This window comes from Egretta garzetta, unplaced genomic scaffold (assembly GCF_000687185.1).
Source record: "Egretta garzetta isolate BGI_Z169 unplaced genomic scaffold, ASM68718v1 scaffold270, whole genome shotgun sequence".
Classification (NCBI taxonomy): domain Eukaryota; kingdom Metazoa; phylum Chordata; class Aves; order Pelecaniformes; family Ardeidae; genus Egretta; species Egretta garzetta.
Window position 1 is genome coordinate 1,020,457 of NW_009258274.1, and position 11,567 is coordinate 1,032,023.

The 11,567-nt window shown below is 46.1% G+C and overlaps 1 protein-coding gene across 2 annotated transcripts in view; it reads left to right on the forward strand.

Moving 5' to 3' along the window:
• The window catches only part of DCTN4 (dynactin subunit 4), a 30,309-nt gene extending 18,750 nt beyond the window's left edge, over nt 1–11,559 (forward strand). Inside the window, exons 3-15 of one of the 2 annotated variants that reach the window (XM_035891242.1) lie at nt 1–63; nt 989–1,061; nt 1,497–1,675; nt 2,599–2,642; nt 3,406–3,513; nt 5,079–5,152; nt 5,510–5,622; nt 6,905–7,014; nt 7,998–8,071; nt 8,514–8,568; nt 9,061–9,168; nt 9,545–9,642; nt 10,155–11,559. In XM_035891242.1, the coding sequence (XP_035747135.1) occupies nt 1,027–1,061; nt 1,497–1,675; nt 2,599–2,642; nt 3,406–3,513; nt 5,079–5,152; nt 5,510–5,622; nt 6,905–7,014; nt 7,998–8,071; nt 8,514–8,568; nt 9,061–9,168; nt 9,545–9,642; nt 10,155–10,368 (1,212 nt within the window). In that variant the 5' untranslated portion in view covers nt 1–63; nt 989–1,026 and the 3' untranslated portion in view covers nt 10,369–11,559. The other variant, XM_009635448.2, reaches the window with a different exon arrangement.
• The last annotated feature ends 8 nt before the right edge of the window (nt 11,560–11,567 follow it).

An 11,567-nucleotide genomic window follows, 5' to 3' on the forward strand; every position in this document is an offset into this window, starting at 1 on the left:
CTGGCTGTCGCAGTAACGACCCCCACGCCGTTTCGAGAGCGAAGTCGGGGTTGGGAGCGTTTGGTGTGAATTTATTTCCACCTGGGCAAGCGTTTTCCCCACCTTATACAGTGGGATTTCTCCTGTGGAGAGTTTGTTCCTTGTCCAGGAGCCTTAAGCTGGAGGTTGTGGCCAGCCTTGGGGCGATGGGCTGCCGGCACCTGGGGGGCGGCCAGCAGCCCTGCTTTTGTGCAGAGCAGAATGCGGGCAAGCCTTGGTCTTGGGGCTGGCAGCTCGTGGGACTTCTCAGGTCGTTGTGATAAAATTGGGAAAACTGATTTTGTGGAAGTCTGGGTGAATTAAGATATTACGGTGGATTTGGAAAGCCCTGAAAGAATGACCATGCAACCCAGATCTCACAAGAGGTATCTCTTCACAAATGTCAAAGCTTCTGAAGAGCAGAAAACAGGTTTGTCACCAGGCTGCATCTGTCACAAATTCTCCGTGCTTAACGATAAGTTTGTTTTCCTCTTCAGGAAGGGGACCCCCTTCTTGCTGCTGTTGTTTTAATTAATGAAGTTAGTTTGTGACAGCAGACAGATACAAAGCATTTTCTGAAACACATGGATTTCTGACCAGTGTAAGTGCAAGGGCAGAATAAATGTAGATATAAATGGAAAACAGCATGTTAAAACCTGCTGTTAAAGCTGAAAAATTAAATTCTGGTAACTGCAAAATACCCAGTTGTCCTTTTCCCATTTACTAGGCGGAGTAGTTTAATCTGTCCTGACATAAGAAACCTCCTGACTTACGTTATTAAAGATCAAAATTTGGCTGAGATGGGCTAAGATTTCAGATACCAAAACATGTCTCCAGTCATCACTGACTTCACCGGTCCATTGCCAGACGCAAAGCCTTGTTAAATCGCACAGCAGAGTTTCAGGCTGCTGCAAGCACGCTGTCTAGACAAATGCGTGCCAGGAAGTGTGATGTGACCGTCTCATTCATCAGGTGGACTCTCACTACTGCCCCAGCTGCCTGGAAAACATGCCTTCGGCCGAAGCCAAGCTGAAAAAGAACAGGTAAGGTCGCTTTGGCTTTTTTTTCATCAAGACTCGTTATTTTATGCGGCTTCTTCTTTTAATCAACACCCGATCACACGTATCTGAAACTCTTCAAAAATGACATCGCTTCTTGTTACCTTTTAGTCAGTTTTGGGGGAATGAGTGTCTTTCCGTGAGGTATCACGTGCTCTTCATGTTCTAGTTTTTTTGATGACCTGCTCTCATAATGCAAAGGGGTTTTTAGTATCGCCCAGTATTTCTCACCGTCGCCATTCTTATGTTGACTCTGAACCCCTCCTGTTTCTGTTGATGGCTCTGCTGCCCTTTTTCCCCTAATGTTGTTGCATAAGGTGAAAAGGTCGGTTGGTTTAATCTTGACTTGCTTGTTGAGAGCATTTTCTTTGGCCTGGGATCCTTGTCAGAGCGCTGGCTTATAGGCCTTCGTCTTTTCAGGTGTGCTAACTGCTTTGACTGCCCCTGCTGCATGCACACCCTTTCCACCCGCGCCACGAGCAAAAAAACCCCGCTCCCTGATGACCCGGCCAAGACTACCATGAAGAAAGCGTATTACTTGGCCTGTGGATTTTGCCGCTGGACTTCCCGGGATGTGGGCATGGCAGACAAGTCTGTTGGTAAGTGACAGTTAAAGACAGAAAACTGAGTAACAGCAGGAGCCCAGCATGTGTTCTGAAGGTAACAGATAATCCAATTAGTTTCTGACCGTATGATACACGTAATATCTGTCCAGGTTTTGAGTCACAGTTGGAAATTCACAGGAAAAGGGTTTGTTGCTGAAGTCTCATCTGAAGAGCTGAGATGAGTTAGTGGAACGTGTGACCCACCTCCACGCTCGCGTTACCTGACTAGTGAGAAAGCTGTCAAACAAGGGCTTTTTTCTGTTGATGTGCTCTCCCCACAGCTGAGATCTTGTTTGTGTACCTTTGGAGACTTTAAAGCCGCTCAGTCTGACAGCATAAACATCTAATTTATTTTCTGTCCCTTTTGTTCACTTAGGCTTATTCCATAGTTGCTAGTCAGTGTTTGTACTTGGTTTTTCTCTTCATGACAGCACCAGAACAAAGCTTTCATCTCTTTCTTAGTGCGTAAGATATGCAGAAAATACCTGTCAGGCTCCAGAAATGGGTCTGAGTAGACCAAGCAGATCCTCTGACTTCCCGTGTTGACGTGACTGAAGACTGGGAGCTGAAGATGCAGGGACATGGGCAGCCAGTAATAAGAGACTGTCCTTGTAAACTCATGTACCTGCTGCTGTGACTCCTGGGTACTGTCCTGAGTCTCTCTCGAACAGCAGTTGTTTAAAAATGCAGTATAAAAGATGGTGAAGCTCCTTCAGCCCAAACCTGCCTGTGAAAAGGTTTCAGAGGAGTATATTTATGTAGGTGTGAACTTAAAGAATTGCAACAGTAAGTGTAGAAAATATAGGGAATGCCCTATTTCCTGAGTAAGACTGAGATAGTTGGGCATTAAATGTGATTTCTGTGTGCAGTCTGGAAATCTTCTCCTGAGGACTTCGTTTTTTCTCTTTCTCATGCAGCTAGTGGTGGCTGGCAGGAGCCGGAGAATCCTCACACACAGAGGGTGAGTGAGGGGGAAGGCCATTCTTAGGCTGAGACACATCAGCTAAAAAGAGCTGCTAGAGACACCAGGCCCTCTCAATCCCTTTTTCTGCATCTATATAACCCTTCAGATACCAGTTCCTAATCTCCACCTTGACTGAATTCAATGGAAGGAAGGCCTTTAGAGGCTCTCCTGTGGATATCACAGTATAAAAATCTCCTTTTCAGAAGAAACTCAGTTGAAAACATCATATCTAATAGTGCTATTAAAACAACACCAATGAATATGTTGTGTATGTATGTCCAAAAATAGCTGTTTTCCAATCAAGACTGTACATAGGATCTGGAAAACGGAACCACACTTTTACTACCCTTCCCTGTCACCAGTTAGGGCTCTACACTAAATGTGATCAGCCCTGGAAGGGTGGGGGGAAAGCTGCTGTTTGCTCCGCTAATCCAAATTGCTCGGTTTTGGCCACATGACATTACTCTGTCTAGTCACGGCAAATGTGTGAACAAAGTCTCAGTTGCCAAACGGCACAGTGAGAATTGGATGCTGCTCTCCAGTAGGTGTCATTCCCAAAGGAGGGTCAGTTTGTCACCCATGGTGTGGGTTAAGACATGTTAAGATATGCAGGCTTCTTTCAATATCCTTCAAAATACAGCTAGTACTAGGGACAGAGTGAAACAAGTAGTAGGAACCCCACCTTGTTCACAGGCAAATAGCAGCTGATTTGGCATTTGTTCCCCTTTCACTGGGTATCTGTTCCTTTTCATCCCTGCAGATTAACAAACTGGTTGAGTACTACCAGCAGCTGGCTCAGAAAGAGAAGATTGAGCGGGACCGGAAGAAGCTGGTGCGGCGCCGAAACTACATGCCCCTGGCCTTTTCGGTGAGCTGGGGGTATGGTGCTCTTGGAGCAGGAAAAGTGATGCACAACCACCTCAGCTTGGAAAATTATAGTTGGTAGCACTGTAGGGCTGCTCAGCTTTTTTTCTGTTGAGAACAACGTGAAGAAAATGTGCTAGAGCACATGGGTTTCTTTGGGGACAAGTAGTTTTACACCCATTATTGTGTATGGCATTGCCCCTCTCTCTCATAGTCCTCTCTGATCGTGCCAGAAGGGTTTATACTTGCCATGCAAAGGATTATGTTATCCAGCAGTGAAATGCAGTGCCACCGCAGTCATGAAACCAGTGGTAGCTCTTTCTCAGGACAGTTGCATACCATAGCTCAGCAACAATTAGATCAGGATTGTCTGGCGCTTTTCTGCATGAAGTCTCAACTGAAATTAACCTTAAGACTTGGTTGTGGCCTGAATTACTTGATTATTGTAACTGGCAGGTAAATGCTTACTTTGTTTAGCTGAGTGACTCTGCATATGCTTGCTACTTCTCAATTAACTGTGCTTGCTCTGTGCCCTTGCTTCTGTCTTATGGCTGCATTTTTTGTCTCCGTTGCTACCTGCTGCTATTTTGGGGGCTCTCCACAGCAACACACTATACACGTAGTGGTAAGTCTTTTCACAGTTTCTGCTGGTGTTAAAGCTCTCATGGTACCAACTGAAGGGCAGTAACAGATCCTGTTCTTCATCTTGCCCCAGGGCCTCTGAGTTGGATGTGCCTAGAACAAATGCACGTGAAGGCTAACTAGTTAGAGGATAACGTTTGTTAAAAAAAAATATTTTTTGTTAGTTTACCAAAAGGGCAGCGTCTTTGGGTAAGTAACACACACTTGAAAAGCAGTCCTTCACAAAGCTTGGCTGAGACGCAGCTGTCTGCCTGAGGCAAAGAGCGCTGACATTAATCTTCTGATCCTTGAAAAATCACTAACATAGGCTGGTGCTCAGATTTCTTGTCTGGTGAGAATTCAGGTTTTCAGTCCTGCCCAGAAGGAACTGATTTCTGCCTCCAGTTCTGTAGCTGCCTACAGTTCAGCTGTAGAAAGTTGGGGAGTAGCTCAGCTGTTCCTTCTAACTGATGGTGCCTGGCAAGAGAGACCTGTAAGTAACGAGGCTCATTGTAGGTTGAACCTTCAGCTGCTTCTAGTAGTGCTACAGAGCATCTCAGATGGATGCATACCCATGTTGACCCAGTTTTTTTGGCACTTGAGCTCTCATTCTCCACCAGTACTTGACATGCAGTTGCTCTGAAGAGAAGATCAAGGGAAAAATGTGTCAGTAGTGCAGGCTGGTGATTTATGGAAAGAGCAAAAGCTTTATAAGCAGTAGCCACATCTGTCTCTCCCTGCCTGCAGTGCAGTGGTAATTGTTTTCTCCTTACTAACAGTTTGAGCAGAAAAAAAAAATCTTGGGAAGCGTTGAATACCGTTCCCTTTTTGCTTTCCTTTGCTTGTCTCCCTGTGCTTGTCATGCAGCTCAAAGGATGAGTTTGCAGGAGGTCTTTTCGTCCTGGCAGGAAGCAGACCTGAAGCTGACAGTTCCTTTTTTCCTTGTAGGACAAATATGGCTTAGGAACCAGGCTTCAACGCCAGAGGCCCGGAGCACCGATCAGTGCCCTCGCCGGACTCTCGTGAGTCTCAGGGTTGGGGTTACCTTTGTGGGAAGGATAAGGAGGTGTAGGCAGCCTCCTACAGAACAGTAAAGCAACTTCAGAAAGATGATGAACGTATTGGCAGATAGCAGTGAAAGAAGCTTTCTTCTTTGGAGTGTTAGATGTCAAATCCTCAGGCATCTTTGTGCAGCAGCTCCAGATGTTTTGCTTTCTCCTAACAGAAACAAGTGACTGCTCATGTCCTTGTGCAGTTGCTGTTGTCTTGCAACCTCAGCTCTCGCTGCCTTCTGTGTTATAATGCAGTTACTGCTGTTGCTCTCTGCCAGAGCATGCATGCCATATTTTATGACCAAGGTGTCCCTCGCTTTGCTTCAGGCTGAAGGAAGGAGAGGACCAAAAGGAGATCAAGATTGAGCCAGCTGATGCAGTGGAAGAAGTGGAACCTCTTCCTGAGGATTACTACACAAGACCAATCAATCTGACAGAAGGTACCACCTTAATATTCTGTCACTTCCTGCCCTTACACTTTATAACGTGGGCAGTGCCTCGAAACTTGCCTGTGGAGTTCCTAGTGCCACAAAATTTCAGTGATTTTTATGCTGGAATTGAAACGGTGGGAAATTTGTGACTTTTTAAATGGTAACTTTGAATGCAGCCTCAGCTTCATATTGTATTTGGAAACTCAGAGCCAAATACGTCAGGCCTCTTAACAGTTGTTTCATTTTCTTGCTGACCTTAATTTCTCTATGTGTAAAGTGTCAACTTTTGGCCAGAGAAAAGAGCTGATGTCCTTTGTCAAGTAATAGCAGGAAATAAGGAAGTAGCTGAGCTACTGGGGAGTTGGAACGTTAACCGAACTGTTAAATGACAATTGCGCATTACTTTGACATCAGCTTGGAACAGCTTGTGTACGCTTGCCAGTTATTTAGCTGGCTCGTGATTTAATCAGCAAATATTGTAAATTGGTCAACAAAACTTGGGAGCGAATGGGATAAAGCAGCAGGTTCTCTGTAGTCCTGCAGGCCTACAAAGTCCGCCAATATTAATTAATTCATGAAAGGTTTATGGAAAAGGGTAGATCATCTTGGTCTTCTTTCCTCATGAGACTGTCAGCATTGTGAGAGTATGATGCTGGTAAAGAAGACAATTTTCGTAGTTCCCCGCAGTAAGGGAAAGGCTGCCAGGTGGCTCACTGCCTGTTAGACACTGGGAACAGTGAGGAGCCTGTTTTGGGAGAAACCCACGGGAAGTTTGGCTGCTGGAGTTCCTTGCCTTGGGAACTATGTAGTCACTAATTCTATGCGTGAGTCTGAGTTACGCAAACTCCTTGCTGAGAAGCTGCATATTGTACTTGTGCAGCACCCAGCTGTGAGGGTAACAAAGCTGTGAAAACAGATTTGTGCATGGAGGGGAAAGAACTTATTTTCTGGATGATTACAAAATTCTGTTTCCACTCCAGCTGAGCTTTGAATAGAGATCAGGGTCCCTTGTTTCTCCTGGGCTTGGCACTGATGTTGCTCTAGTGTTATTGTACCCAGTCAGGGCAGCCCTTTCTACAGCTCTTACCTTCCACTGATTCGCTGCTAGAAACAGTGGTACTTGCTACTGGCTTCTGGGTGTGGGTGAAATGAAGGTCCTTAGAGATTGTAGCATGTCTGCCCACAGCGCGCGGCATGCTTGCTCTTAGGCCAGTGCATATGTACAGTCCAGCTTGAGTTTCAGCGCCCGAGCGAGACGTTAATTTGGTCTTGCTTTCTGGTGTGCACCCAGTGACGACTCTGCGTCAGCGTCTGCTGCAGCCTGACTTCCAGCCGATCTGTGCTTCCCAGCTCTACCCACGTCATAAGCACCTCCTGATCAAACGTTCGCTGCGCTGTCGGGTAGGTAATTAAATACAAAAAAGTGCTTTTTGTAGGCTCTCAGAACTTGGATTGTGGGAAGCGGGCTGTGTATTTCTTCTTAAAAGAAAGTTCTCAACCAAATTACTGGTAACAGCACTAGGAGATGAGGGAGGCATCTGTGACGTGATGAAGATTGTGAAAGGGAGACAACATTGTCAAAGATGTATAAAGATCCAAAGGTGGGTTTGCATAAGGGTCTGTGTGCCCTGCCTAGCCGAGGAATCATAGAAGGCTGCCAGTACAGTCAGAATGAAAAAATTTCTGCTGTTACTGAAGGCAACAATCAAGTCAGGAAACATTAGTGAGAGGCAGTGCAGAATACTGAAGGCCTTAGAGTGAAGGCAGAAAGAGGATACTTCAGACAAGAAAAGCAGAGAGCTGGGAAGTGAAGATGGGCAGGAATTAACTCCAAGTTTTGCTGTTGGCTTACTACATGGTCTTTAGAAAGCTGTTTGCTTTCTCAGTGGAACAGTGGTATTTATCTAGTTCCCAGATAATAGAGCAATATTCTTGCAAGTATTTAAGATGCAAAATGCCTTGCAAATGCAAAATATTTTCTCAGAAATAGGTAGTGTCGGGCTGAGCTTGTGTTTGAAGAGCAGCTTATGAGAAGATCAGTCTTGAGTTCCAGCTGTTTGTTTTTTTAATGGATTCTGAAGTGTAAGTCAAAGGGCCTGCAGGTATTTGTGCCTTCTTCCTGCTGCAGTCAGTGAGTGTCCAAGTGTTTTTAAGCCTAGTTCCAAATCTCGTATTTCTGAGATTACACTGATAGGGATGGACGTGACATTTTTGGAGTATCAGTAACCTGACACAGCTCTGGCTACACTCGTCCCAAGGTAGTTTTTGCGTGCACTGTGCTAGAGGCTGGTAATGTGGCTAGCGGCATTGTGCTTGCAGCTCTGATTCTTCGGTGTGGACTGGATGCTGTCTGTTGGCGCTGACTAAAATATCTTTGTGTCTAGCTGTGTGAACATAACCTGAGCAAACCAGAATTCAATCCGACATCTATCAAATTCAAGATCCAGCTGGTTGCTGTGTAAGTAAGATACAGGGATCGGGGAGAACAATGCCTATCAATACTTAGTTAATGCCTTCTATTTTCATTTCTTTTGTACTCTTGATTTGAGCTCTTGTATGGCTGTGTCCTCTCTTAGCATGGTGTAATCACCTTTTAAAATATATTTTCCTTATCTGTAATAGGTTTGCTTCCTGATCTACTAAAACATTTGCTGAAGATTTTAGCAGTTTGAAAAAGGCACTGCATGCTGTGCCAGCCCCACATGGCAGCAGGAGTTTGTAGGATTAGGCTTAAATAGCAAAAGGGCACCTCTTTTTTTTTTCTTTTTTAAATGTAAGCTAAGCTCTAGTAGCATTGAATGAGTTAGATGGATGTCTGTGAATACATCCCTGTACTTCAAGAGGTGGGTTGTTGACAGCTACATGGTCCATCATGGTCATTTGCTTTGTTGTTCTTGTAGTAACTATATGCCTGAAGTGAGAATCATGTCTATTCCCAACCTGCGCTACATGAAGGTCAGTAGTTTTTCCCAGAAACGTCTTGGGGTGAGACACGGCTGGGAGGTGCGGATGTGGGATCTTTTTGGAAGATGACACGCTGTGATGATTGTTCCCCGAGGGCTTTGCTTACTCTGTTTAGAGAGGGTGCAGGGTTTAAGGGCGTGGTCAGAATAACACTGCATGTACTTGTCACTCTGCAGGAGTAGATTACCGTGCAGCGTGACATCTGGCATCACAAGCATATGCCAATATCTGAAGAATAAAAGGTGTGGAGTTGAGATCTGGGCTAGATTCCAAAGACATGTATTTCTTACGTTAAGAAAGAGTGCTGCATGGCATTGACACTTTTCTTATGGTCCGGGGGTGTTCATTATCCATCCCTTGGTGGGATGGATATGTGATATGATTTTTTAAAGGTGTTGATCAGTCATAGAAGATGGAGGTGCTAACATAGTAATGAATTTTAGAGTAATTGCTTCTTACACTGTGCTTCCTGAATCTCCCCAGGAGAGCCAAGTCCTCCTGACTCTGACCAATCCAGTGGAGAACATCACACATGTCACACTGCTGGAGTGTGAGGAGGGAGACCCTGACAACATCAACAGCACCGCCAAGGTATTGTACCCTACTGCTGTGCAAGCCCAGGCCTCTTCCAAGGCTTTCCACTCTCATCTGTCCTTCCACAGGTCACACTTCCCATGTCTTCCATCCCTGACTGTGTTGCATTTTCCTTCTTGGAGCTTAATGTCACCAGTGTAAACATCAGCTCATAAAGTATTTTGAAATTGTGTCTATTCTTCGAGATCCAGAATACACAATTTCACTGGTAGAGTGGTAACCAGCTGGTACCAGAGTGGAGGGAAGTGGAGGATGAATCACGCTTCTGCAAAACTGTAGTAAAGCAACCCTCGGAAGGGGAGGGCTCTCTCCTGCTCGCAGCGTAGGTGGTGATCAGTGCTGAAAGGCTGCTTCTCTTTGTGTTCTGTTTCAGGTGGCAGTTCCTCCCAAGGAGCTTATTCTGGCCGGCAAAGATGCTGCAGCAGAATATGATGAGCTGGCAGAGCCTCAAGACTTCCAGGATGACCCTGAGTGAGTGTTGTCTCTCCTGTGGGGATCCTCTCCCTTAAAAACTTGGCACTTCAACCTAGTAACTCGCTCTCTTCTCTGTTTTCAGCATGGTTTGGTTGGGGTTTTTTTCAGGTTTTCTTGTGGGGGTGTGGTGGTTTTTTGGGGGAGTCAGAGATCAGCAATGCAAATCTTTCTGCTTGTGGTTTGGACTATTCAGGAGACATTTGTTCCCTTTGAGGCCAGGTGTGCTGTTACAGCAGTTGAGTTATAGGTGGTGGTACTAATTCTCTCCAGGAATACTCTGTGTAATCCTTTCCTTTGCAAGCAGAGGGGGTTCATGGTAGCAGTGAGAATTACACAGCAGGGTGTACGACAGAGTTGCCTCCAGCAACAGGGCAGCTGTTCTAGCAGGGCATGTTCAGCCCACGGGCCATGAACTGAACATCCCTCTTATGTGGTGTCAGAATAAATCTCTCAGAACAATTGTTTGAGAACTTGGCTGACCCAGTGTTCTTTTGTTTTCTGCCTTGCAGCATTATTGCCTTCAGAAAAGCCAATAAGGTAGGAGTTTTCATCAAGGTCACCCCGCAGAAAGAAGAGGGTGAGGTGACCGTGAGTTTCAAGATGAAGCACGACTTTAAAATCCTCACCGGTATAATCCGGCCCAGCGAGGAAGGCGATCATACCTCTGGGGTCGTCTGGCTCACCCATCACGTGGAGCTCAGCCTCGGTCCAGTGCTCCCATAAACGCTCCCAACGCTTGTGCCCCGACGGCTGGCCGCAGGACGGGCTGTCACAGTAAAGAAAGCACTGGGTGAAGCGTTCTGCGAGAGCTCCTTTGTGATGTGTGGGTGTGTGCCATGGGCCCCAGCCGGGCCGTGAGGAGGTGGCTGAGGGTGCCGTGGTTTGGGATGGTTTGTTCTCCTCTTGTCGTAGTGCCCACTAACTACCGCTCCGCTCCCCCACACCGCCACAGGCTAGTTTAACTTGCAGCACGTGTTTCAGCACAGAGGAAGATCTCGCTCTCTCCAGATTTGCACTGCACCTGGCTAAATTTGGCTTTATCAACAGAAAAGAACCCATATTGGTTTTTTTTCTTCATGTCAGCCCACAAACCTGATGTTACATCCTCAATAGCGAACAAATTCTTCTTCACACAGAGCTATGCCCTTCCCGAACAAACATTTTAAGAGGTGACCATGTCTGCTGTGTTATTGGCAAGCTATTGGCAGCAGCACAATACTTTTTTTTGGTTTTCTGCTACCTCGTAGGATACCTCAGCTGTGGGGGATTGGGACATCCAACCCTACCACTCTGGCATATGCAGCTTGCTTAGCCGAGGTGACGGATCTGTTTTCACAAAGGGAATGATCAGTTTGCCTTGAAACTCAAAATGTAGTGTACTGTAGCGTTCATGGATTTGACTGGCAACCAAGCCCGCTGTGTCGCAGGTGGCTGTGGTAGCGTGGTGTGCTACGAGGTGGGAATTCAGGTTCTGGTACAGCTCTTGACCGAGGCAGGGGTGCTCCGGAGAGGCTGCTTGGCAGTCTTCAGATCAATTAATGCGTGTTAATAGGGGAAGCGATCAGAGTATGAAACTTGGAGAGTTAGAATTAGGCCTGGTATACATAAAACCCCAGTTTGAGTTCATACTCTGTCTTCTTCCAGTTAGGGTGGGTGGGAGGGAGGTATGAAGGTGGAAGGCCAGTTACACATTACCTAGCATACACCGTACCATAAGGTAATTTATCTGGGGTGTAATTTGGCTGTAGCCCAAGCTAGAACCAGTAATTAAGAGCAGCGTATCCGGGATACTGAATTACCAGTAACTGCACAGCTTAGTGCAAGCGGGCGAGAGCGCTCTCCCTGCCCAGCATTCCCAGTTCAGGCGCTGACCTCTGTTAAACATTTCTGGGAAGGGCTCCACTACGGGCCAGCCGTGGCTG